Raw genomic sequence first — 27,151 nt, forward strand, 5'->3', positions numbered from 1 at the left:
CACCATACCTTCACAACAAACGACAAGGACATAGTTATAGTTTTTAAAGATTATATAATGTACTTAGATTTTGTATTTTAAAATTAACAATAATATTATAAAAAAAATTAATCATTAATAGGAAATATTATGATGATTTATGACAAACTTATTATGCGTTTATTTTAGGTGAATATTATTACTATTAAAAAAAACGTTCGTATAAAAAAAATCATTATATTTAAAATACAAAAATGATTCTTTACAATATCTCGAAATTACAACATGCGGTGTAAAACAGTAAAGGGAGGAGACCAAACATGATAACCAGATATTAAGAGAAACAAGATCACGATCAGAAGCTTTAGAATAAGAATCAACTTACCAATTCGAGGAAATGGTGATCATCAAAATACATTGAACCTTCTTGTTGCAGGAAATGCATAAATGGGCAGTTTTTTTATATAAAAACAAAATAAGGAAGACAGGTAAGCAAGCAACAACAGATACATATAACCGGAACAAAAGATTTACAAAGCTCAGCTGTTACAGCGATAAGGAATTTGCAAGACAGATTGGGTATCTGGACTTATATGAGAAGGTACATGAAACTTCCCAGAACCCATGAAAGAATTGAAAAGAACTCAGTTATCATATACGAAAGCGACCAATAAGCCTACACTGTTCTGGTAGCATAGAAGAAATTACTTGTCCATTGAGAGCGAAAAGCTCACCATCAATACCACATCCATTGTGAGTGTGCTTCCCTGACTTTATCCTCACGGACTTTACCTACATCAAATTACCAGGATAAAATAACAGCCAGATATGCATCATTCTAAGATACTCACCTGTACGTTTCATAGTTCAAAACTAATCACAAATATCAATTATAGTCATCCGAGAAGGAAGACAAAAGATTGGAATATATATACACACATAGAGTTACATCATTAGGTGGTTTTACTAGTGTGTAGTCATCAGAATATATTAGTGTGAAAATGCAGTGATTTTCAACAAAGTTCACTGAGAAATCATGGAGTAAAACAACTATAAATGTAAATACCTTGACATATTGGACGTATGGCAGTGAAAGATGTCGACCCATTTGTAGAAGTAAGAAAAATCTCAACAGCCTCAATCTTCCACTCCCATGAACCAAGAGCAAATCTAGTGAGTTATCATCGTGCTCAGCTTTGGGAGCAACCACCTGAGAGCTCTGAACTGTTCTACATGCATGGTTGCAAACCAGAATGCCAAGAAATCGCCCCTTAGCCACAACCCATTTGTCTCCAAAACGAGGCACAACCTCCTCTGTAGATCCCATTACTGTATCATCTGATGGTCCCGGCAACTCAATTGGGTTTTCCACATCCCAATTATGTTCAGCATCCCATTTTGGTTCAGCATCCCAGATAGGACCAGGATCAGACAGTGTTGATGATATATCCTCTCTATCATTTGTTGCAGTATTGCCCCATCGAGTGGTATCATGTGTTGTGGTCAATCCAGTCCATCCTTTATCATTCCTGGACTTAGATCTGGTTCTTGGCCAGTTTGGAGTTGTTGATAGAGGCAGCTGGGGATGGATAACTTCTGGCTCTGCTGTTACATTGCCCCTTCCAGATGATAGGCGTTTAGACTTTGGATCTAAACCGCGCACCAATTCAGAAGGTTCAGTGCTAGCATGGGTACTACTACAGGTATCCAGGTCCCCACCAGATATACGACTTGGAGTCATTATTGAGTCAATACTTGAAAGACTAGATGCTCTTGGCATTCCATCCTTATTTGATCTGCTCATGATGTCAGTACACAGATCTGACATGTCAAGTACTTCCTTCTCACCAGAAATCTTTCCTTCTCCCTCCGTTTTCAAAGCTGGAAGATATTCAACTTCATAGCTGTAGCGTGGTAAGCACAAGAACTTGAAGAATCCAGCAACAAAATACCGCAGTGGACCAAAGCGCTTCTGATATTTTTCAGAAAGTTCCAACACTGAAATGTGAAAAATACATAAGACACTAGCCTAAATCTGGGCCTTAATAATTGTATCACTGCATCGATCAACTGCCTTCATGTTTAAATTCTACATAAAGGTTATACTTTCCCCTAGCTTTTCCTTTTCTTTTCTCACACTTTTTATTACCACTAACCAAGTGTCCACTATTAAATTATCATAAAATATACAAACTTCCAACTGAAAAATTGGTCAATAACGCAAAATCTATCAAGAGCCAAGATGCAACACTTGACCTCTCCATTCTTATCATGACCTAGCCCTTAATTTCTTCAGCCTCCACCCATATTTTTACTGCTACTACACATTCATACTAACTGCCAGACATGTCCATGCGTATTGCATACAAGAGTTCATATGACATCCCATTAATTGCCTAAAGTTACTAAAGAGAAAAGACTTTAACTAAATATGTTATATTTATATAAAAAGAACCATTCATGAGCCTTCACTTAGAATGGTTAGTTCTTAACATTGTATTCTTAGTGGTCAAGAATTAAATCATTGCCTGAACCATTTTTCCAAAATTTGAATTTCAACACCTGATGAGGTGGGTCTGTGCATTGTTTATGCTTCAAGGCAAAGAGGCACTTGTCTAGGGAGCCGTGTTAGAGATAAAAGTTTTTGACGTGGTTGGTTCTTGACAATAAAACCAACATTAAGGCCCATTATGGCCAAAAATTCTTAATCCATACATGATCTTCAAAAAATAGAGCTAAGAACTAAAATTCAGCTACTCAAGAAATGTAGCAACAACTAGAAGCAAAGGAAAGAACAATATAATAAAAGCAAACGATTTCCCTTATTTATCCTATAATTTCTGCCTTCAGTAATAACTAAAAAATTTATACACTGCATTGACTTACCATCACTAACAAAACCATAATAGGAGACTGTTAATCCATAGTGAATTTTATTAGTCTGCATCCATTCAACAGCAAAGACATCGGTAGCAGTGAGACCCCCCTGAACCAAGAAACAGAATTAGTGTATTATGTAAGAGTTTATTAAGTATTAAATAAGAGTGAGATATCTAGAAATCTACACAACTGCAGCCATGGGAAACTGAAGTGACATATAGCCAATAAATGTCCAACTATTTAACCAAAGAAAAGGGGGGGAGGAATTTGTTGCCATTTAATTCGTTCTCTACACAACTCATGTTTACAATTCCTCTTATATAGGTTGTAGAAGGAGGAGAATGTAACCCCCTCCTCACTCGCACACAGAAGGGATGAAATGTATTTATTTTTTATTTCCTTTCTAACTATGATTAGATTATATGGTATAAGCAGATGCTAAAATGGATAAATCAGAAACTGAATGCTGACAATGAGTGAACAATTTTATCAATGCCTAATCAGAATGAATATCAATACGCAAATAATATGGTCAACTTGTATCTAGAACATGGATATGAACTAATGTTATTGATGCCTGATCCTAACTATAAAAGTTATTAATTACATACCCATCACTTACTAGAGAAGAACAAAAGATGAAAGAATGCTACCTTTACAATAGCCATTGCTGCAGAAATCGGATCTCTGACTCCAAGAACAGTCCATACCAGTGAATTGTCAGAACCAGCCGGTATGATTCCAATAGGTATAGATATTCCTTCCTTTTGATTGTCTCTACTAAGGAGACCATTAAGAACCTACAAACCAACCATGTCATATAACTTGCTCATCATTAATGATGTTTGTATGTGTGTGATAAGAGCAGCACTCCAACAAAAAGCACAACCTTTAATATCCTTGTTCATAAGATGATGGGGTATAAATACCCTATATTTGTTCTGACCCTAAATCTTAAACCCTAAACCTTTAATACTAGTATACATGTATAAGACCCCGTTGCTCTGATGTCAATTCAGAAGAAGAGATACGCATATCAGTTTGAGTGTTCCGTGTGTGAGCTAATCCAGTTCCTACCAAAACAACTAATAACTCCACTACCACTCTTATTGTGATAATGAAAGAAGCCTTGAACCACTGGAATTTACACAAAAGATATCCATTATTATTTTTCAATTAGTCCTAGATAGCTTATGATCCAGCACATAACATATGAAAGGCTTTTTCAAGGTAAAACAAACAGAAGTTAGTACTTTCATTTCATCAATAAACCAGTACATAGAACAATTCACAGAATCATTAAAATAATGTGCTGACCTCATTGATTATTCCATCACCACCAACACAGATAATTCCTGAAAGAAACACCAGAAAAGTGGTATAAATGAAGAAACATTTAAAAAGTAACAAAACAATACTCAGCACATGTATAGACTAAAGAACAATGATTTTACCATCAGGGCAGGTGCTGATGTCTACACTTGATGCAAGATTTCTAGCATGACCCGCACATGTTGTTTTAACTATCTCCAATCTAAACCCAGCAAGCTGTCACAGTACATGCCATAGATACATGTAAGAAAGTCACATAATGCGTTACTGTATCCTTCCTATTGCATGTTATATATAAAATAGTACAAGTACTTAACTATAATGGTTGAAGTGTTGAAATCAAAGACTGAGTAGGCATAATAATATTAATAAAGATAATAATAGTAATAATATGAAAGACCAATGTGTTGACAGACAATGAAAAACTAGACACAATATAGAAAGTACCAATGTCTTGCATAATGGCTTGCTGTTTTACACACTAAACATTTCTAATTTCAAGGCCAAATTTGAAACCATAAAATAAAATACGCACACTACCACAATGATGAAAATAACAATATATACGGGTCACATAATCCAAGAAAGAAAGTAGCATACCTTGAATATCGGTTCCACAATACCATGGAAAACTTTACTTGAACGACCCCGACCTGATCGTGGGTTTAAAATTACAAGCATCTTAGGTGGAGTTTTACATCTAAAGAGCAACTCAGGAGGGGTATCTGATTGAAATAATTCTGAGGATGCCTGCTTCTTTGAAGACAATAAAGGGTGAGGAAGACAATTCACGAAACACTGTTGATCTGCAAATCCACCAACCCATTGAAGAGCTTCTTCTATGCTAGAAGCTACAAAGCGAAAGTCCTTGCGACTTCGTTGAGATTTCATGAAACAAGAAAGCCCACATGAAGCTTTTTTAAAAGGGTACGAGTGCACTGTGAAATGTCTGAGACCAGCATTATAAGAAACCTGTTTAGAACACGGACTAAAACCAATTAGACTTTTTTTTGTTTCCTAGCACCTACCACAGAAGTATTGAACCATCCATCTGACATAGAAGCAAATGCATTACCGAGATAACATCATCAAGGTGCAGCACTTGGGAGCCCCAAGCCAAAGCCTTGCTTGTAAGTTTGGCATCTACAGCATCTTGGTTGGTAATATCAGAAGTTTGTTGAGCATCAGCATTATTATTCGTAGCAATTTTTCTCTTATCCAAAACAAGTTTTCCAGAGAACACGACGTATCCTAACAAATCAGACTTCTCATCTCCTCCTCCCCCTGCTCCAATATCAATCCTATGGTCGAAACTCTTGGTGATGTCCTGATCATCCGGACGAATGGTAGTGGGGACACTGGACTTCCTTGAAGCCTTCACTTTGGCACGTTTTTCAGGGAAAACGATAGGAGAGGAGTGTTCCCCCGTTGCTATCTGGGAACACAATCCCAAACGTCTTAGAGATTGCTGAGGTGATGACAGCCTCAGTGCCGATGATATCTTATTATTAGTATTAGTGTTGTTATTAGTACTACCAGTAGAATTCCGGTGCATATCTCTCATACTACCATCAATCACAGAAAAACGCAAGGAGGAGAACCGGACATGCGCAAACGCATGACGCAAGGGCTGAGCCACCTTCTGTACGGCCAAAATTCCCGATTCCGGTGACAGATTAGAGATTAGGGTTTCTATTCGGCACTCTGCAGCTCAGATCGCGAATCAACGAGTGGATCTGTGAGCAGTGAAATCGGTGCGTGTGATCCGAAGCATCAGTGAAATCGTGTTCGGGAAGCTCTGTTTTTCATAGTTGGATACTCCGTTAGCGTTAGGTGAGGTGAAGTAAATCTACAGAGAAGAGAAAGAGGCACGAGAGAGAGAGAGAGAGAGAGAGAGAGAGAGAGAGTAGCAAACCAGTGATGGAGTGGCGGAGACGGATTCGAAGGGAGGAGTTTGAATTGAAGGTGTGAAGTGTGTCTCTGTCTGCAATGGACGCTGAGCATCAACAACATGAAGATGAACCTGAAACTCAACGCTACTTTCCTTTGCCGTCATCGGTGTGTGAGTTGTGACAACATTTTTTTTAATACTAAACTATTGAGTCCCAAACAAACACAACACAACACCTGCCACTGTACCAGCTCAAACTCAATATCATCTATTAATCCAACTCCATTTCTTCACACCAAATTCAATCACTTTAATCATTTACTTTCTATCACTCACTTTATATTCTTATTTCCTACTTTTTATTTCCACATTTTATCACATTTATCTTCACACCTCCACCAAAATCTTACAACTCGTATGAGACCATATATTATATATTAAATAGTTTGATAATGATTTGACAGTGGATGGTACCAGATAGATTCGAAATGATTATGATACCATATTAAGAGATTTTAATTCTAACACAATTTTATAAAACTGACTTATAATATGAGATTTACACATACTAATATATTATGAAATGTCATTATCTTTAATAGACGAGGTGAAATCTCCAATGTCTTCCTCTCTTAATCATTGAGACGATTTTTAATAATAAAATTATGACGAAATTTTAAATTTAAGGAATAAAAAATTAAATATTAATGCATAAATGAATATGGTGTAAATAATATTAGATAGTTATGTTGCATTTTTTTATCATATTAGTCTTACTATATTACAATTTGAAACTAGGTAATAATGCATCTTCAATAACAAATTTGGATAATTATTCTATGGAAGGAAGCATATTCGTCAATAAATATAAACAATGGATAAATATAAACAATTAATCTTCTAATTGAGGGTCTTTATATTTTATGATTAAAACATTTGGTATGGGTGGATTAGAATATATAAACAAAACAACATTATTATGACAAAAGTTTGCTGATTTTAATTTCTATTTTTCTTTTGCTACTTGAACATTTATTGATATCTAGTTGTACATTATGAAGTTGTTAAAACTAAATCATTATCTTTTTAAAAACTAGATTGATTCTCCTATTAATTTTTTATATATGTATATACATGTTTCATGTTTTTTAGGGTATTCCACGCATTAGACACGTCGGTGTATTTCTTTTTATTAACTTTATATCTTCGTCGTGATTATTTTTTATTTATTTTACATCTACCATTTTTGTCTTACTTTTTAAAATATGTTAACTTTAAATTGTATAAATTTTGATAATATTAATATGTTTTAATTTTATTCACTTTATTTGTATTGTTATTTTGAATAACTTATATTTCAATAAAAGAATTTATGTGGGAAGAGTTTTGTTTTTTTTTTCTCAAAGTTTAAAGAAACATAATTCATTCTCTTTTCGTTTATATTCGAACCCTTCACACAGTATTTAATTTGTTTAAACATGTTTTTAGTATAAGGTAGAATTGAAAATCATAAAATAAAAATGTTTTAATTATTTTATTGAGTTCAGGAGAGATTATGAAATTTATTTAATTATTTTTTTAAAAATTATGCTAGTAAAATTAGAAACAATTTTCTATTATAATTTATTTTGAAAAATGATAAAAAAAAATGTTTTGCTAGATAGTGTCATATACATAGATTTTTATGGCTTTTTAATATTTACTTCGAGTTTATGATTGTCATTCTTAATCAACTTCAAACATTATAAAAGTGCAAGGAGACACATAATGTTCACATGACTATTGAGAATCATTTTGATAAGACATTTGAGTCATTCTTATATAGTTTTTAAGTCAACCTTATATTTATATGACTTTGTCGTTTCTGTATAATCATAATGATATCTTTATAAGACTTTGTCTTTTTCGATATATCCACAATGTTATTGTACAAACACCAACTTCAAACAACGCATCACCACTTTTACAGGACTTTGTTATTTTTATATAGCCACAAGCGTTATTTTTATAGGGTTTTGTCCTTTCTATATACTCATAAGGTTATTGTGTTGACATTAACTTAAAAATAAGCATCATACAAGTAATCACAAGGTACACACGTGATTTTCCTTAAGTATACTACATTGAACTCAACAATTATGTTTAAATGTGTGTCATTCAAAGTGCATCATACAAATAAAGTTTTACAATAAATGTGTTGTGCTCGACATTGATAATCAAATCTCAACATACAAACAAAAGTAGACAATACTGATGAAGCACAAAAACTAACATAATTGACATTAAACAAATGTTCATAACAAGAAAAACTAAGTGTCAAAACTAAATCCACCACTACATGTTACGTACATGCAAAACATATGTCTGTTGTTTGATCGTTAACAACGAATTTAAAAGATCCATTAAAACCTTCCATGAAACTACGAGTGATATTGTTCTTAGTGTCCTCAAAGACTGCTTTCAAGTCTACTATACTAGCATCCCAAGTCTTCTTTCTAGACTCCTAATTCTTCTCCTTTGTGACCATCATGTCATTCATTGGTGAACATTTTGACAACATTACTCAGTGTGAAAATATATTTTATGTTTTTATTAATATACAATTTTCATACAGGAGGTTGTGTATTGGTTGATATATTGTCGACTTAACTAATAGTATATATATATATATATATATATATATATATATATATATTATCGACCTAATTGGTAGTCTTTTCATCTATACTTGATATTGGGGGTGTATATAGTAGATTTTATAATCATTTTAGTTTCTTAACATAAGCTCGAGATAGAAAGAGGAACTACAACCAATATAAGTGGTCGCACGAGTATCACATCAAATAAGAAACTCAAATAATATCACCTATAATAATATCCCTTTCAATATTCCAATAATTACTATATTAAAGAAAACATATATGCTAATAAATATAGATAACGTATAAACTTGCATCATTACTAGACTTATTTACACTAACACTTCAGGAAAGAAGTGATCATGACCATTATTTAATTATTAGAGGAAAAATAAGGATGACATCATATGATTATGATAAAATGAATATAAAATATAAATAACAGACTTTTTATCTTTAAAAGATACAAATATATAATAGTGAGTGTACTAGTTTAGATGTCATACCTATTGGCTAGAAAAATGATGTATAACTTAAAATTACAAAAAGTTAAAGAAAATATAAGTGACATCTTGAAATTTATAATGAAAAATCAACTTATAAGCTATGTTTTAAAAATTAAACTTGATAAATTGATGAACCTCAAAATTGATAACCGATTAAATAATAAGTTTAAAGAAAACATAAAATTATTTAAAAAATAACTATTAAAGAACTAGGAAATAAAGAAAGAAAACTAGTAAAAATTAATCAAATGCAAGTCAACAAAAATAAAACTTAAAAATACATGTTTTTAAACACAATTATTAAAGAGAAAAAGTAAATCCATTTTCCCGTTATTTTATTTTTTATTTTACATATAAAGGTTGTTATTATTAATTAATATTAATGCATATTGTTGAAACTTCAATTTAAAGAAGATAGTACATTTTAGTTAATTTTTTATATTTTTTTTAAATACTAAGAACTTATAAATATGTTTTACTCTGGATTTTAACATCATAAATTTGTGATATTATGTTCTCTTAACATTTTTATGTATTTTTTAATTATTAATATTAATTTGATCACAATTAACTCATTGAATCTTAAATTCGTTAAGTTAAAGATGAATCAAATCATACGATCAAAGTCTTAAATATCTCAAGTCTTATTGTTTCTTGATAAAACAAGACAACTTTAGTGTATCTAATGTATTTATATAATGTGTAACAAGTTTAAATGATATACTTAAAAATGATACTTAATCAAAAGAGCATATTTTTTTGTAGTATGTGAGTCATCACTGAATTAAAAAAAAAAGAGTATACAAGATCATGTTAATGTTCTCCACAAAGTAGAAGATCAACACTACAAGGCATACAAAGCCTTTTAGAAGTATCAAACGACACCACAAAGGTAACAAAAACCAACAAACAATCACATATTCCACAAACGACCATATTCTTAAAATCATGGAAGTTAACACTTGTGTCATGAAATATGTGTCCTTCTAATTAAGAATAATGGGAGTTGTGAAAGCCATGTTGGAACAATCTTCTATCTTGAAATATGAGGAGCATACAAGATAAAAAAGTGAGAAGAAGATCAAGAGAAGTACAAAGAATATAAAAAAAAATGCTTAAGAGCTTCTCTAGTTTGATGCAATTTGGACACAAGATTATGAAGAACAAACAACTCATTAAGAAAAACCAAGGTGAAATATTCTTGATGTAGCACCTATCAACAAATGTCTCTCATTCTAGCATTGACTATTAAATGACTTAATCCAAGTAGGTTAGACACATCCATGAGATATCATAACGTCTAATGTAGAGATAAAAGAGCGTGCTTCAATCTTTTTAAAGTACAACAAGTCAAAAGATGTCAAAATAAAGTCATGATCCTTTAAGAAAAGCTTTGACAAACAATGAATCCAAAATGACTTATCCTCCAATGGTCCTTTTAAATACCTATATATGGAAAACACTACCATGCAAGAATATTGGCAAACATAAGAAAAATAATATCTTGAGAGATATCATCAACATTACACTTTCAGGTGCTAACGTGAAAAAGTCCCAAATTCAAAAATAGTATTGATTTTCTAGTGACAAGTTAAATAAATATTATATTGTGAATTGTTCACTTGTATGTGAAGTAATGATCTCATAGTAAGAAAGATAAAATATTTAATATCTATTTTAGATAATGTGAACCTTGTATCAAACAACTTTGTTGCTTGAAGATAATTTATGCACTTAACATGAAAAAACGTTGTATAATTGATGATAAACTCAGCAAATTTAATGGACAACTTGAAAAAACTTTATGTATTTTTATCTTGAGAAAGCTTTTGGACTGTATAACAAAAAATGACTACATATAAAAAAAAATATTAGTAATAATACTTATACTTTATTTTAAAAAGTGAAATTTATTACTATATAACTTTGGAGAAGAATTGAATACAACCTAAATTAACTAATATAAATTTTATATTATTGCTTTTATTTTCTTACAAGCCCCAGACTAGATATTTTATGTTTAGCTTTATATATATATATATATATTTTGAGTTTTTTATACTCATGTTAAAATTTGGATGAGTAATACAATTTTATACCTTTATTCTATGTTCCATTAATTTTCTATATAAATCATTATAACAATAATTTATATTATAAATTAGTTTACAAATCAAAATTGAAATTATACTCAACATTTTCTAATATTTATTTAGATTTTTAAATTATTTTTATGTTTTCATTCTTCTAATCTAAATTAAAATTCAATTCCACAATTGTAACTATTTATTTTTTTATATATTTTTCCTCCCTTTTTTTTTCTATTTGAAAATTTGAAAAATACTAAATGAATTAGAATCTCTTTTAAAACTAGAAACTATCTTTAAAATCCAAATTTTAAAGAAGTCCCATAAGTCTATTTTTGTCTTTTTTTAAAAGTTTTAAAAAATACTAAAAAAAACGTGGTAAGTGCATATTTTAAAATAAAAAATGGAAAGAAGTTATGAAAAGAAAATGGGTAGAGATGGAATAAAACAGTGGTTGTGATGTGAGAGAGTGATTGAGGATGATGAATGATTAGAGAAGGTAAGTGAAGATGAGAAAGGTGAAGAGGGTCCATTGGAGTTGAGTTTTGTTGTGTGGTCTTTTCAATTTTGATTTTTCACATTTTTATTTATTTTCATATTTTCCTTTTATCTATCTATTTTTTTTTTACAAATATATTTTGAACCTTCCCACTCTCAGGTTAATTTGAACATAACCATTACGATTACCGACTACCGAGGGGCACAGTCACACAGAGATCGTGAAGGCGCCGAGCAGTTTCAGCTTTTGCCTCTCACTCGCTCACTCGCTCACTCACTCACTCAGTCGCAGATCGAAGAAAGTGGTGAAGCCCTTGCTCCGGGCCACGGCGGCGTTAGCATTGTTACTCTTAATTCGTAAATCTGTTAGGCTTATCGTGTGCGCAGTCACACACTCTTGTTGTGAGCAAGTTGCAGGCACAAGTGAATGTATCTGTGTGTGTGAGTTACTCGTTTGAATGATGTTGCGTGAGCTCTGAAGCAATCTCTTCTGCTACTGCAACCGCAACCGCAACCAACCGCGCTTTACCTAATAAGAGCAAGAATAAAGACGAAGGTTAGGTTAGTTACGGTTGGTGTTTGTTTCATTTCAGTTTTACTCTCTCCATTTTGATCTGCCGTGACTCACATTTATTTTGTTGGGGCCGGGAGCAGCTGTTGGTGGTGAAGATCTGGGAATCTTTGTGGAGCAAATTAGATCTCAGGACTCGAATGTCTCTAATCGAGAGCTGCTGTTCCTGTCGCAACTGCAATTGCTAGGGTTTTTTGTTCGTACCGATGACTACCAAACGCGCCTACAAGCTTCGTATCCTTCATGTCATTTCTACATTTTGTTTGATCTATGCTGTGCTCTTGCTCTTCATTTTCTTTTCCATTTCCAGATCTCTTTACTCTTCGCAGCCTACTTTGCTTTGTTATTCTTCTGTTGTGTTTGGTACTTGCTGGTTTGCTTGGCCTTGACGAGTTATGTCCAGAGGAATTTGTAGCTCATGCTTCTTCTGTCAACTGCCTGAAGATTGGGCGTAAATCATCCAGGGTTCTTGTCACTGGAGGTGAAGACCACAAGGTCAATCTTTGGGCTATTGGCAAACCTAATGCCATACTGGTTCGTTCTCCTTTTTTCTCCTCCTCATTTTTAGTTGCATCTTAATTATTAGCATTGTTTTCCTTGTGCGGGCTTCTTGTGACTCTCACATTTGAAAATCATTTTTAATTATTTGGAGCTGTTCCAAACTAGTATGCACAGTAAATGGTCACTGAGGAAAATGTTGTTGCATGAAAATTTCTTCTCAGGGTAGCGTCGGATTGATTTACTAAGTTGTACTTAGTGTGTCATCATGACATCATCGTTTCCATTTCTTTTACTTAGGCTTGTTCTTACATATTGTGAATATGCTCGTTGTATTCTGGGCTTTGGGTGTAGTTGGTTGGGATTAAATTTAAACAGACCAATAACTTTTAAGGCTATAAATTATCCCCTTCTGTTGTTATTTTGACATCTTTATGGTATATATTTCATGTTGGGTGAACGGGATTCCTCTCTCAAATGTTCAGAGTGAGTGGAGTCCATTTTTTTTTCTGGTTTCAGTTGAAAACGACCCAATATGTGTAGCTTATTCCATTCTGACAAATTCAACCCATGAGACCTTCAGGATGTTACTCAATTCTTAGCAATTGGGATGTCCTCTTGGCCGTTGGGGACAACTGATCAGTTTTTTATCTAGATGTTTTTTCTTCTTCTTGTTTTTATATTCATGATACTGCCATCATCTTGTTATTTACTTTTTTCTGTATCATTCATATTTTACAGAAATATATTCCTGTAGAAAAGAGAATATTTGTTTCTCTATTTTCAGTAAGAATTGTTTCCCCTCTTGCAGAGTTTGTCAGGACATTCAAGTGGAATAGATTCTGTAAGCTTTGATTCCTCTGAAGTCTTGGTAGCTGCTGGAGCTGCAAGTGGCACTATCAAACTTTGGGACTTAGAAGAGGCAAAGAGTACGCAGTTTCTTAATGCACTGATGAAAAGAGATTTGATTAGTCTCACAGAATTTATTCAGTATTTTTACAATGAGTTTTTTGCCCATACCATTAAATTAAGTCTTTGACTTGCTTTGTTTCTTTGGCAGTTGTTCGTACACTTACTGGTCATAGGTCCAATTGTACATCAGTGGACTTCCATCCTTTTGGAGAGTTCTTTGCATCTGGTTCTTTAGACACTAATCTTAAGATATGGGACATCAGAAAGAAGGGTTGTATCCATACATACAAAGGTCACACTCGAGGGGTAAATGCAATCAGGTTTACCCCAGATGGACGCTGGGTTGTTTCAGGTGGAGAGGACAATACTGTAAAGGTTAGAATTGCTTTCCCTTTTCATGATATTAACAGAGTCAGATTGAATAACTAGGTTTGCCTTGCAAGGTTTGTGTGTCAACTACACAAGGAAAAAGTAGTCTATCATATCGAACCATATATAGTTGTGTCTTGCATGGTTTGCCCCAAATAAAAATAATTAAGAATTGTGGTTCAAGCTTGGTACTTATTGAACCATGCAGTGAAAACTGCTGGGTGACATGATCACGAATACCCTCATTGAAAAATAGCAAGTTCAGGCGTCTACTGTTGTAACCATGTTTCATGAAATGCTGGTTAAAGCAATTCAGAGAGTGAAAGAACTGAAAGAGATTGTAACCAACACTCGATGTTGGTTATTTTTTAGGAAGTCCTTTTCTGGTTACTGTATATGGGTTGGGATACCCCTGAAGTATCCCCTCTAATTTTATTTATTCATTGCTGATAAAAAAAAAAAGAGATTGTAAATTCTGATTTTATTGATATTCTGATATCTGAATACAGATAACATATTTTAATAGTCCACTGGGATAGGGGTAGTTAAGTAACTACCCATAACAGAAAATACATCTGGCAGCTGTTGTAGCCATGTTTCATGAAATGCTGGTTAAAGCAATTCAGAGAGTGAAAGAACTGAAAGAGAATGTAAATTCTGATATCTGAATACAGATAACATATTTTAATAGTCCACTGGGATAGGGGTAGTTAAGTAACTAGCCATAACAGAAAATACAGCTGGCAGAATATCCTACACTAACTTGGGTATATTTGGACAAACTTTACTAAAAGGACTTCTAAGAGATAAAAATGAGAAAAAAAAATTAGATCAGCGTCTTCAGAAGTTAAAAGATAGAAAGTTGGAATAGCTATATGAGAGAGCTTCTACAAATTAACTTGTGCATAAGTTAAGTTCAACTTCTAGATAAACTCATTCTCTTTTCTCTCCTAGATGTTCTTTTGGAGAAGTTTGTCCAAACATGTCCCTTATTACCGAAAATACATGTTCTTAAACCCTAAACCGAAAATACATGTTTATCTCTTTACTGTTACACAAAGCCGTAGCTAAGAAAAGTCTTATACTCTATTACTGGGTCGGTAAGAGAGAACAAATATAGAAGTGAGTATAATAAACATGATAATTTGAGTGTATACTCTTAATATGGCAGTACAGGTGAAAATAATAAAACATGATAGTCTGAAGGTATACACATGGTAATGGTAGTAAAGATAAAACAAGAATTTAAGCTGTCCATGGTGGGATTTGCAAAACTTTAGGTGTACTATGAAGTCAACTAGGGTTGTCTACTGTTGGAATTCTACTTCTTCACAGACTGTGAATGGGAATATAATCTTGGGGTTAGGTAGGGTGTAGGTTTCTTGAGGTGGCTTTTAGCGGTGTGTAGAATGGTCTTGTTGAAGCTTATATTGTACCCTTCCTCTCACAATCCAAGCAATACAAAATTTATTTGTAAACAAGCAAAATGCCCTCAACTTTCCACGGCTCTTTATAAAAAGGTTATGCAAAAATAAAGGGACTAAAATTTTGTGGTTGTGTTCTGTTTATGAATTCATTTTGTGCATTTTATTGGAGGGAAAATGCGTGCATTACTTTAATGATGTCGTTTGCTCTAAACTAGCTTTAGGATGTGATAATGTTTAGCCTTTCTTTGCATGTGGCTTATTTCAAAGTTACTTGTTCCTAGTGACGTGACGATACTTACAATCATTACTTTTTTTTATAGTTTTTTCTTCTTGTTTTGTTGGATATTTTCTTGTATTATTTGAAGAAGTTTGTTTGTCCTAGTGGCATGTAGTGAGAATGGACAGCTTGCTGCATTCTTGGGTCCACTTTTAGTGATTACCTTTTTATTAATATTTTTCTCCCATGTGTTTATATATATATATATATATATATATATATAAAAGAAGTGTTTCCTTTGCCACTGAATTTGAAGCGAGCTATCTAATATCCACTTAATATAGACTTTAGTATGACTTCTTAAAAGGTCTGTAAATTCTATACTGATTATCATGAACATTAGTGCATAGTGTGCAACATATTTATCTTAATATTTTTATGAACTGTGATTAATGTAATTTTGGCATGTCTGGTTGTACTACACTTGCAAATAATTTACTTTTTTTTTTAAACAATTATGTAAGTTATAAGGTTTATTTTTGCAGTTATGGGATCTGACTGCGGGGAAGCTCTTGCATGACTTTAAATGCCACGAAGGCCAGATCCAGTGTATAGATTTTCATCCCAATGAATTTCTACTAGCAACAGGTCAGCCTTACTTTTCTGATGAAATCATGAAAATAAGTACCTTTCTACCTTAGCAAGAGACAGTGTTTGGTTTGTTCTTTGTTTTCATTTTCAGTTGATATGTTTTCTTTAATATTTACAATTACAAAAACATGAAATTATTTTCATTTTGTTTTCGATTTTTTGGTCGCATTGCTTTAACTATGAGTGAAACATGTTATTTAAATATAAAAACAAAACAAACATGGTGTTTGAACCTTATCCAGACTCTCAAGGTGTTTTTGCATGTGCTGTTTTGAGCTTTTGCAGTAACTTATTTTGTATGTTTTTGTTTAGCTTATGAAAATTGTTATTCCCCTCCCATTAGTTCAGAATATGGATAAAGTAGACCTTCCAAGACTTGGATAATTCTCTCCCTTTAGCTATGTTTTAAGGCTTAGTTAGGTTTGACCCCATTTCTCTTACTGCGGTGTTGTCTATCCAAGTGTCAATGTTGAATCAACTATGGATGTGCAGTTCTAGGTGTGAGGGAATGTGTGTTCAGATGTTTCACATCAGTTCGACATACAATAGTTCCTTACAGGACTTGGGTAATTCATCCCCCTTGAACTAGCTTTTAGGGTTGAGTTATGCCTGACTTATCTCTAATTAAAATAAGTACAAAATAAGTTATGTTTTAAAATTTTGTTTTCAACGCCTGATAAGCTCAAGGCTTGAATCGAACCAAGTCAACTTGTGCGTTGTGATCTTACAAGCAACTCACCTCAGTTCATTCAGAATTTAACGAGTTTATCTTATATTAATGAGTGAACTTTAAGCTTAACTCAATCTTATAAAACCGGTTTATAAAGTGAGATTTGCACCCACGGATAAACTATGAAATATTTTTCTCTCTAGTCGATGTGGGATCTCCAACAAGTTTGTTTGTTAAACGAGTGAGGCTTGAGCTTTTAAATGCTCAACTCAGTAGCTTGGGGATTTACTCCATTCCATGCTAACTCTATGCATATATTAAATTTCAATAATCCAACCATTAAATTGGAAGTTCTTTTTTGACTAGATCAAGTTTAGAAATTAAATTCAACTTATACGGTACTTTTTGGAATATAAGTAAATGTGGTTTAATTTTATTTCATTTATCTCTTCCCGTGTTTAGGTTCGGCAGATAGAACGGTTAAATTCTGGGACCTTGAAACCTTTGAGCTTATTGGTTCGGCTGGTCCTGAGGTATCTTTTATCATAGTAAAATGACCATTTTCTCCAGGATGAATCTGTCAAGTTAATTTTGGTTTATTTGGATTATTTTTTCTTATATGTTAGACATCTGGAGTGCGTTCTCTTACTTTTAGTCCTGATGGGAGGACCTTGCTTTGTGGTTTACACGAGAGTTTGAAGGTAAGCTCTATTTTTTGGTTTATTTATTTGAGGCAAATAATTTATGAAGGTATTAATGTTCTACCTGGTTCTGTTTAGGTTTTCTCGTGGGAACCTATAAGATGCCATGATGTGGTGGATGTGGGTTGGTCTAAATTGTCAGATCTTAATGTTCATGAAGGAAAACTTCTTGGCTGCTCATACAATCAAAGCTGTGTTGGAGTCTGGGTGGTGGACATATCGGTATAGGCACTTATCTTCAAGAGAAAATTTTGCTGCTTATAGGAGTGGTTGAATTGTATTTGATATACCATTCAATACTAATGTGCCTCTTTTACATTTCTGTTCTGTTGTCCAGCGTATAGAACCATATGCACTTAATAGTGTGAACCATCTAAATGGTCATTCAGAAACTAAATCCTCAGGAGGAAATATGACTGTTCTGAATGAGATCACTGCTAAGGCTAGGCTATCTGTTTCACAAAATCCAGATCAATTACTAAAGGAAACGAGATCTCTTGGAAGGTTGTCAGTTTCTTCTCAAGATTCAGACCCCTTAAAGGAGGGAAAATGTTTGCCATGTATATATCCTTCCTGATTTCTCAATTTCTTTTTTTATTATTTTTGGAATTTGTTTTTATTCAATTGTTTATGTAATTTTTATTGTATTTGGATCCCGTTATCGATTAATCATTATTTTCTCACTATGTGACTTATGGATTGCATGAAGCCACAGGAAGTGCACCAAGTACTCCTCAAAGGATCAATTTGAACTCTGGTCCGAAAACAGTAACTGGTGGTTCAACCACAGTTCTTAATACAACAGCTCAGAAAAGAACTTCTTTGAAATCTCATACAACAGCCAGTGTTCCACTTGTCAATAAATCAGATATTATACCTGTAATTGTACCCAGAACTAGCTTGAGGTCAGAGCCTGTAGCTGATTCTAGAAAAGAAGTTGGAGTTGCTGGAAGAACAATGCCATTCCCCTTACAGTCAAAGGCAGCAGATGTGCGTAAATTTTCAAACAATAGAGATGATGTGGATAAGCCCCTCCCCTCTCCTCTTACTGAATCTGCAGCATCTAAGGGCAATGAATTAAGTAGTTTTGCAGATAGAAATAATTTCCCCGCTTCTGTAAGCTCCACGCAAGGTATTTCTACATCTTTGAAAGGCTTAAATTATGCTAGGTGTCTTGAGACTGTTTAGTCTCCTTTAATCCTTCTGTTCTGGGTAAAGAGTCATGAGAGGGACGGTCTCTTCCCAGATCAATGCGAGTGTTCAGCGTGGTATGGTTCTTGGTCTCGAAAAAATTCGTCCCCTTCTTCTTCCAATTTTGCTGCTTTTATAGATGATTATTCCCTGAATAAAATTTGGAATCGCCCAAAAAAAATCCATCCACTGCCTGATGTTATTGTGGTTGTTACAATGATTGATGAGCATTTGTTTGTGAAAATCTGGATGTGTTTGTCCTGTTGGGTGATGTATTAATAGTGTTTAGAATTCCGTCCTGTGCCAGATGAAGCTCGAAGCTTGAAAGTGGACAGGGATGTATGTTCTGTGGAAGTGCAAAAAGGAGGTATACTTCTTTTTGTGAACTGTTGGTTGTCATGTCATTAATATAAATGGTTTCTTAATTTTATACTCTTTATAATACGTAGGGAGAATGCGATCACTTCTCAATTTAGAAAAGAGGGAACGACCTCTTAATTATGAAGGACCTAGACAAGGGATTTCTCACGGAAGGATATCATCAGTTCATGTGCTCCCTTTCAGTGGGGTACTATACCAATTCTATTGTTTGCTATAATAATTTATAGCCTTTTTATTTCTATTTTCTGTTTCTTATGATGATTAATTTTTCATAGCTTTGTTTACTGACATACTTAAAGAACACTTAAAAAATACTGGTATAATCAATCCATGGATTCTCTACCAACTTTGGGGGTGTTTAGTATATGCTTTTTTAAAATTTTTTTTTGCAATCATCTCCTAAAAATAATATTTTTTGGGAATGTTATAAATATGTATGGAATGTCTAACATATTATTGGAATTGAAATATATAATTTTGCTAGGAAACATAGTTAAAAACCTATTCCTGGGAATGTTAGATTCTTGAGAACGGTTTTTAAAGTTGTCATACCAAACATGGGTATTTAGCATTGATAGCCTAAGATTCTTGAAAACCTGGAAAGAATTTTCCTACTGAACGTCTGCTTTATGTTTAATTTAATTGTATTGAGGAGACAGTTGTTTGCTTTGTCTTTTCTGTCCTTTTTTCTGTTTTGTTTTTTCTTGGAGGATGTAATTTCCTTATTCCTCAAAGTTAAACAGAGAGCACATTCTACTGAAAAGGCTACAGTTTCTGATACTGATGAGGATTCCATTGCTGATGTGATGGAACAACATGATGAATTTCTCAGTTCAATGATGGCTCGTTCAGCTAAGTTACAGGTATTGATGGTTTAATTATGGTTTTATGATATTTTTCAGAGTCCTTTGAATTTATTTTGATTTGTGTAACTGCTATCTGTTATATGATAATGAGCAAGAGTCTTTGAATGTTGAATGTCAATTGATCAGGGTTGGATGAACTTATGTGCTTCAGCTTTTTCCCCCCTCTTTGATTAGAGAAAAAAAGGCTCGAGGAGAGAATTTCATGATCAGAGAGGATAATATATTATAGGGATTTGGGTAGGAAAGGAGAAAAAGAGAAAACAAACTCCCTATTATAGAATATATTATTCATATTTGGTGTTTATTGATGTCTTACAAAAGACAACTATAATCCTTATTTATACTAATATTACTCTTGTAAGCCTAATTTGAGAAAGCGAATCATGAAAGATCGAAGTATGGAAAACACACCTAAGCGATCACTCCAGATATTATGAGATATTTTCTAGATAATTGATTTCTCATTATGCCATCCTATAGAGTTTGGAGTCTACCACAAACATAACCTGGAGTTCACAAGAAACATATGACTTGACAAGCACCACAGAGAAGCTAAGGCCATTTTATCCCATAAAAAGAGGAAATAGCAAATATGTTTCTCAGAAAGTTCTATCATTGCTCTATAATTGTTTATATGTGGAACCACTACAACTAACTGAACCATTCTGAAGTTTGAACCAAGCTTTTTTTTTCTGGACGAATTGAAGTTGTCCCCATACCAATTTGAAGAATTGACAGCCAGACCCAGAGTAATTTTCCGAATCAAGCAAATTGGGTTTTGTAAGAAAAGATAAATGCCCTTCAAGAAACATTTAGGATTTCTATAGACTTAAATAGAATTTTGGTAACTGACCCATACCTACTTGCAACTATACATTTGCTTAACTTTGAAAGCATTATATTGCAGATGGTCTTCAGATGTTGGGAAAGGAATGATGTTAACGAGGTCATTGGCATAATGACAAAGATGGATGACCATGCTGTGAGCATTGAGATTTTTTTTTTTCTTTTGTCATTACCGTTATTAAATTTTGTCCTTATAGTGGTATTGTTACTATGTATGCATAATTTTCTTATATAAATATTAAATTTGGTGAAACTCCTGTGATTGGTTTTTATTCCAGGTTATTGCGGATGTTGTTAGCATTATAATGGAAAAAATTGATATCATTACACTTGATATATGCACTGGTCTTCTGCCACTTCTAACTCACCTTCTACAAAGTGAAATGGAAAGGTGAGTGATATCTCTTCTGATACAAGCTCCTGTCTTGGAGTTAGAGATGATGCTTCAAATTTGAGCTGGTTTCAAGTGAGCTACAAGCTCTTTGGCTTTTTATTGCATGTTTTATGACTAACCATCAATAATTTGGGATCATTTATGCAATAAATTCTACAAGTAATCATTTGTAATGTGTCTTTGGGCATTCATGTTTAGATCAGCTGTCAAGGTCTAGTTGACCATATCCCTTTAATTTTTTCCAGTTACAAAATTTTCATCTGTGTTTGATTGTATCCGTGTATAGAACATGAGTAATTTTGATGTTTTTATATATTTAAATTATAATTTGATAGATTTAGTTGTGTTGATATATTTGATATTCTTATATCTGTAGACATCAAGGAATATCCTTGGAAATGCTATTGAAACTGGTCAGAATATTTGGTTCGGTTATCTATTCAACTGTATCGGCTCCACAACCCGTTGGTGTTGATATCGAGGCAGAGAAAAGGTTTTGTTAATTCCTCAGAGCTTTTTATATATATAATAATATATGCATATATATATATATATATATATATATATATATATATATATACTCATTCATTTTGTGCTGCTTGTTAATGACGGCAGGCTAGAACGTTGCAACCTCTGCTTCCCAGAACTTGAAAAAGTCAAACGTTTTTTACCCTCTCTTTCAAGGTATAAGTTCATATTTTATTTTTGGCTTTTCTGGATAAAATATGTCCTTTTATTTAAGCTGGATTTGAAATGCTAGTAATGATAAATAGTTTCAAACATATTTAGCTTGAACTCCTACGGTAACGTAGAAAGATTAATATTTGAAAGCTCAAAAATCACGAATACTTGAGTAACTGAGATTTAGCGAGCTGATATATTATTGTGGTGATGTAGAATATGTCGTGCTAATTTCACATTATTTGTTGTCTCCACCTGTAGAAGAGGAGGATCAATTGCAAAATCTGCACACGAGTTGAATTTGGCTTTACAAGATGTTTCATGATCCTGTCCTGGTTCAATTATTTCTGTTGCTCATGTTTTGGCGGTGCTTTTGGGGGTTTTGTGCATTTTAAAGATTTAAACCTCTAAACAAGCCACCGAATAGTTTGATGCATCGTCCTCTGGCATCGAAAGAAGCCTTTTCATGTATGTACATTTATTGCCGTTAAAAGTTAATGGAAATTGATTAGTGGAGGCACTGAGATAACTGCTAATTCTGCGACATATACTCGAAGCCAAAGCTTGAGAGATGTCACCCTCTGCTGATGGTTGCACAGCTGACTCTAACCAGTCGTCATCTGCTTCATGTGAAGATCTAAGTCCGTTCCACAACTAACCCATTATGTGGCGCAAGATACTACTGCCTGTCTAATCATATTTCGAAATTACATTATTTTTGTTATGGTTCTTTAAGTGCCTTTATGCATAGTGAGTGGAGCCGTTCATATTTTTATTTGTTGCATATTCTTGTATGATTTTCTTTCAATGCTTTTGCTTGAATATGACGATGGATTAGTGTCTTTTATGCCCCATGAGATCATAGCTATGCAAAATGATCAGGTATTTTCATGGACTATCTACATATTATCTGTTCAGGATTCCATATTTTAGGCTATTAAAAAACGAACTTTCAGACTAATCTTTCAAGACACTTGGAGTTTATCCAGACTAAGGCGTAAACTACGTAATGAATGTATTGTTTGGCTAATTCTTACTCGGAAAAAAGTTTTAATGGCAAGGCTCAAGTCAAGGTGCCCAAAGCCAAAGCAAAATGCTAGTTCAAATAAAAACACTGAATTGATTCTAACTTTAAATTTTCTATAACATCATTCATAGGTTAGTAACTGAAAAATGTTCTTTTTAAGAATAAATTCATTTTAATTCTTGAAGCAAATGTTCACCGTCGCAACTAAGTTTCCTAATCAAACTTTTAAACGAGTACAAAATCAAACAATTAAACATAAAAAAAATGGGCATATGTTATATGTATGAAGCGGTGACATAACCTCTATTTTCAATCTTTTGCTTCTTGCGGGGGATTTTACATAGTAGGTTAATATCGATCCTCCTATTTACACAAATTTGCTCTTAAATTGTTACATTGTTCCTGCTGCTTAAAATTTATCGAAGGCAGTTATTGGCCATTTGTCATATATATATTAACCGACAAATTATTGCATAAGAGGAATGTTGGTGTGTATAAGAGGAAACCTTATGAGAAGGTTTTAAGAATGTTCAGACACACTCCATAGAACATTTGAGACCAAGCCAACGAGCTTAAGCAAACAATTATGTCAATCTATCTAGCTGTGTACCTACCATCATTCTTTCCTCAAATACAACAAGATCACGCTTCAGCTTCATAATGAAATTACAGATACGTTAAAGAGCAATGCCATTTTCCACTCAAGGCACAACCTGAGCAGGTTAAACTCACCCTAAAGTTCGACCAAATAAAAATAATGACCCTAAACTAAGTTAAACTCACCCAAAAAGTTTTCGTATGCACATATGTTAAAACCCTTTTTGAACCAAATCGAGAGTACAACGCACTGAGTGAAATGAACTGCAAAGAGTTCCGGTTTAAATCTTGAAGTATTTGTAACCATACTCAGGGCTTGTCATCCCCTCTTCCCAATCACCCATGCGACGACCACCAAAAACAATTTGTTGGATTCCAAGATATCTGCTATTCAGAAAAAAGGTTCATCACAGTTGCTTTTATAAAACAGCTAACAAGACATCTTCAACTTAGTCACAACCAGTTTGGTGTTCAAACTTACTCTGAGCTCAAGACAGTTAGGCAGTTGAGAAGCACATCAATTGCAAAATAATCACATGTACCCAAGTCCACCCTGTAAGATATATGTATAAAGCTTAAATATGGTTTAATTAAATCACATATTGTACAGTTATATAATAATATAATTTTATCAAACACATTACATTTTATATGAAACTTTTTACTTCAATTTTTTTTACTTTATTCCTTCATCTCATCACAATGTATTATTCTTTCTCTTTCATCACAATGTTCTAACTTATTCGCCTACCTAAGCCTTAATGATTATTTTACCTACCCAATTTATTTCTTTTCATCCTTAGCAAATTACTTATTCCGTAAAACATTTTATAGCATATACTTGTTTTAAAAGGCTTATTATAGTTCAAAAATTTATATGCATCCATTTTTTTTAACCTTCGTTATAAAACAAGTTTTTATTTATTTTTTATTTCACTTTTAAAGAGCTGAGTTCTAGAGTTAATACCAAACACGACCCCAGTTGTCCTGGAACTCAACATCACTGATATCATGGAAAGATGATGGCATCACTTTGAAACCCTTTTCTGCATCATATAGTGGATCAAACTCCATTGATGAATTTGTCATCTGTCATCAATTCAAGATAATTCAGTTCTTGTTAGAATGTAAAGGTACAAGTAGGAAGCTAGAAATAGAAGACAATGCCATGACTCAGCTCCTGCAGGCATATCATGAACATATCATCTTGCACTATGCTAGAATTGACGATATTTCTAAACAACAATTGAAGGCCAACTAAAAATTTACAAAGGAGCAATTTAAGTTATTACTAGTTTCTAATATGCATTAAACCTACTTCATATAGAAGGCAATTTAGGCTACTTGGTTAGAGAAACAACATTAAAAATGTTCTTTTTTTCCTTTCTAAAAAGCTCCTATTTCAACAGTCTTCACAGGCTCAATATGTGTTGGCGATATCCCTTTCTGGGAAAAAAAAGTTATTAAACTTTGATGAAAAATGAATGGTTGGAAACAAAACTGAAAGACTCCAAGGAGAAACTGGAACAAATAGGGTGGTGATTGGTTGGCAAGGCCAAATTGGGAAACTATGGGAGACAACTAGGCAAAGGTGATGTTCTCATATGTGCTGAACAAGGTGCAATAACTACAGAAACTTCTGGCTGCACAAGGTGCTGTGTACTGCATAGCAAAGTTAAGGACACTGCTCAGAGTTTCTAGCTATGGACTTATTGGATGGAGGAGAATCTCCTGCTACAGCCACACACATCAGAGGAATTCAAGTCAACAGAAAATACTGAGCGTCTGATTTCATTATAACCTACATATCCTTAAATCTAACACGTGTGACTAAATTACTATGACACAGCAACAGAAAACTGAAGAAGTGAACATGGCCTAACCTGCAAATTTGATGAATTGAAGGCACCAAGGCGACCCATGACATACCATGATTGAATAACCTGCATTTTACATGAATATTACAGATAGATTTCATGAACAAATACAAGTATATAACTAAAAGCTAAAAGTCTAAACCAAACACTTACATTACCGATGAGATTAACATCCCTATCTGATGGTGGTCCAAACAATTCAAACCAGATAAACGAATCAATTGGATTGAAGCTGCAAGAGGGAACACAGAGTCAAATTGAAAATGGGTTTTGATAAATACACAGAAAGTGTGGAAATGCAAATATGGTATAATGATGTTTGTTTACTTTCTAAAGGTGACTTTGAAGCTGCAAGAGGGAATACAGAGTCAAATTGAAAATGGGTTTTGATAAATACAGAGAAAGTGTGGAAAAGGGATGTTTGTTTACTTTCTAAAGGTGACTTTGAAAGCAAGGACGGATCCTGTTTTTGACTTTTGAAAATCTCGGCCCTTCCTTCGAACCCTATCTTCAACCCGTTTCCTCATCAGTTCAGGGTTGCCAAGGCTATCTCCAAGAACGCCACGGAGTTCTTCATCGTCTCTGCAGGCATTCTCCAGGACTCTGAAGGAAAAACAGAGCATTAATTCATAAAGAGAAGAAGCATTGTTGATGGAGGAATGAAGAGAAGCAGGGTTACTTTGCCCAAGCAGGGTAGTTGTGAAGCCGCTCGTATTCCCGCTGCTGTTTCTCTTCTCGAACCTTGAGCAGTCTGCGACGTCGGGCGGTAGTTCCCGACCCTTTGATGTCTTCTCCGTTAGTGGCAGTGCGAGAGTTATCATCGGAAAGAGCAGAAACAGAGACAGAAACAGAGACGGGACGAGGAGGAGAAGGAAGAGGAAAACGAAGAGTGAGACTGGTCTTGGTCTTTGCAGCTGAGGAAGAGTAGCAACATTGCAATCCCATGGATTTGGCTTCCACCCATTGCCAACGCCAACAGCATCCACACGCCATCTCTCTCTTTATCCGCTTCTCAATTGCTTCTCATATCCTTTTTTAACGTATCAGACCACTACAATCTTTTTTTTACCAAATTACATTAATAATTACAAAACATTTTTAAGGTTACATACTAGGCTAATGTGTTTCTTAAATAACAAAAGTTGTATTTTTAACCATTAACAAATGAATACAGATGTTCAAATATGAGTATGATTGACTTTAATTTTATAATATTATACTTAAAAGTTGATTATATAATTTAAAGATATCTTTTTATTTTAGTTCTACAAAGTTGAGGTACGGATTCACAAAATTCCAAACTTTCAAACTTAAAAAAGGATGATAATTAATCATAGTAATATCATGTGAGCAAAACATATGTTTGTAAATTGTGGAATAAAATAAGTGTTCTAGTATTAACTTGTTTATGTATAAGCCTAAAAAATATAGAACAACTTTTTATTTGTGTAAAACAATGTAAA

At 33.5% G+C, this 27,151-nt stretch overlaps 3 protein-coding genes across 8 annotated transcripts; 1 reads left to right on the forward strand and 2 right to left on the reverse strand.

The window, feature by feature from the left end:
- Positions 1 to 468: 468 nt before the first annotated feature.
- Positions 469 to 6,436, reverse strand: LCBK1 (long-chain base (LCB) kinase 1). The gene is made up of 9 exons (XM_068645305.1): positions 6,107 to 6,436; positions 5,267 to 5,989; positions 4,792 to 5,163; positions 4,314 to 4,407; positions 4,177 to 4,214; positions 3,513 to 3,659; positions 2,866 to 2,965; positions 1,046 to 1,977; positions 469 to 771 (listed from the first exon to the last, which is right to left on the reverse strand). The coding sequence occupies exons 2-9, from the start codon at positions 5,753 to 5,755 to the stop codon at positions 631 to 633; spliced, it is 2,313 nt and encodes a 770-aa protein (XP_068501406.1). The 5' UTR covers positions 5,756 to 5,989; positions 6,107 to 6,436; the 3' UTR covers positions 469 to 630.
- Positions 6,437 to 11,737: 5,301 nt separating this feature from the next.
- LOC137836633 (katanin p80 WD40 repeat-containing subunit B1 homolog KTN80.3) lies at positions 11,738 to 23,085 on the forward strand. Of its 6 annotated transcripts, none has more exons than XM_068645299.1 (20): positions 11,738 to 11,813; positions 11,973 to 12,368; positions 12,467 to 12,617; positions 12,787 to 12,917; positions 13,693 to 13,810; positions 13,942 to 14,168; positions 16,352 to 16,454; positions 17,590 to 17,660; positions 17,754 to 17,828; positions 17,907 to 18,050; positions 18,166 to 18,388; positions 18,538 to 18,960; positions 19,327 to 19,386; positions 19,469 to 19,587; positions 20,144 to 20,263; positions 21,174 to 21,248; positions 21,391 to 21,503; positions 21,883 to 21,999; positions 22,122 to 22,190; positions 22,449 to 23,085. In XM_068645299.1, the coding sequence occupies exons 3-20, from the start codon at positions 12,590 to 12,592 to the stop codon at positions 22,510 to 22,512; spliced, it is 2,280 nt and encodes a 759-aa protein (XP_068501400.1). In that variant the 5' UTR covers positions 11,738 to 11,813; positions 11,973 to 12,368; positions 12,467 to 12,589; the 3' UTR covers positions 22,513 to 23,085. The 6 variants fall into 6 exon arrangements, 4 of the variants coding, with proteins under 4 accessions (XP_068501400.1, XP_068501399.1, XP_068501403.1 ...); XM_068645298.2 differs by having other exon boundaries at positions 11,765 to 11,851; XM_068645302.2 differs by having other exon boundaries at positions 11,781 to 11,813; positions 11,973 to 12,373.
- Positions 23,086 to 23,688: 603 nt separating this feature from the next.
- On the reverse strand, positions 23,689 to 26,811 carry LOC137836634 (structural maintenance of chromosomes-like protein, putative (DUF3531)). The gene is made up of 7 exons (XM_068645304.2): positions 26,368 to 26,811; positions 26,118 to 26,291; positions 25,842 to 25,920; positions 25,695 to 25,754; positions 24,779 to 24,900; positions 24,293 to 24,364; positions 23,689 to 24,195 (listed from the first exon to the last, which is right to left on the reverse strand). The coding sequence occupies exons 1-7, from the start codon at positions 26,679 to 26,681 to the stop codon at positions 24,093 to 24,095; spliced, it is 924 nt and encodes a 307-aa protein (XP_068501405.1). The 5' UTR covers positions 26,682 to 26,811; the 3' UTR covers positions 23,689 to 24,092.
- Between the last annotated feature and the right edge of the window lie 340 nt (positions 26,812 to 27,151).

Source organism: Phaseolus vulgaris, chromosome 4 (assembly GCF_051622355.1).
Source record: "Phaseolus vulgaris cultivar YP4 chromosome 4, ASM5162235v1, whole genome shotgun sequence".
NCBI classification, from domain to species: domain Eukaryota; kingdom Viridiplantae; phylum Streptophyta; class Magnoliopsida; order Fabales; family Fabaceae; genus Phaseolus; species Phaseolus vulgaris.

Bases quoted from the DNA above. Each gene is read 5' to 3' on its own strand.
- LCBK1 (XM_068645305.1), bottom strand. From the start codon at position 5,755: ATGAGAGATATGCACCGGAATTCTACTGGTAGTACTAATAACAACACT. The intron at 5,164-5,266 runs GTAATGCATTTG...TGTTCTAAACAG, and splicing joins ACCTTGATGATGTTATCTCG to GTTTCTTATAATGCTGGTCT. The intron at 4,215-4,313 runs GTAAAATCATTG...TGTTTCTTTCAG, and splicing joins CATCAGCACCTGCCCTGATG to GAATTATCTGTGTTGGTGGT.
- LOC137836633 (XM_068645299.1), top strand. From the start codon at position 12,590: ATGACTACCAAACGCGCCTACAAGCTTC. The intron at 12,618-12,786 runs GTATCCTTCATG...AGTTATGTCCAG, and splicing joins CAAACGCGCCTACAAGCTTC to AGGAATTTGTAGCTCATGCT. The intron at 17,661-17,753 runs GTATCTTTTATC...CTTATATGTTAG, and splicing joins TTGGTTCGGCTGGTCCTGAG to ACATCTGGAGTGCGTTCTCT.
- LOC137836634 (XM_068645304.2), bottom strand. From the start codon at position 26,681: ATGGCGTGTGGATGCTGTTGGCGTTGGCAATGGGTGGAAGCCAAATCC. The intron at 26,292-26,367 runs GTAACCCTGCTT...TTTTTCCTTCAG, and splicing joins AACTACCCTGCTTGGGCAAA to AGTCCTGGAGAATGCCTGCA. The intron at 24,901-25,694 runs GTTAGGCCATGT...AATTGATGACAG, and splicing joins TCAATTCATCAAATTTGCAG to ATGACAAATTCATCAATGGA.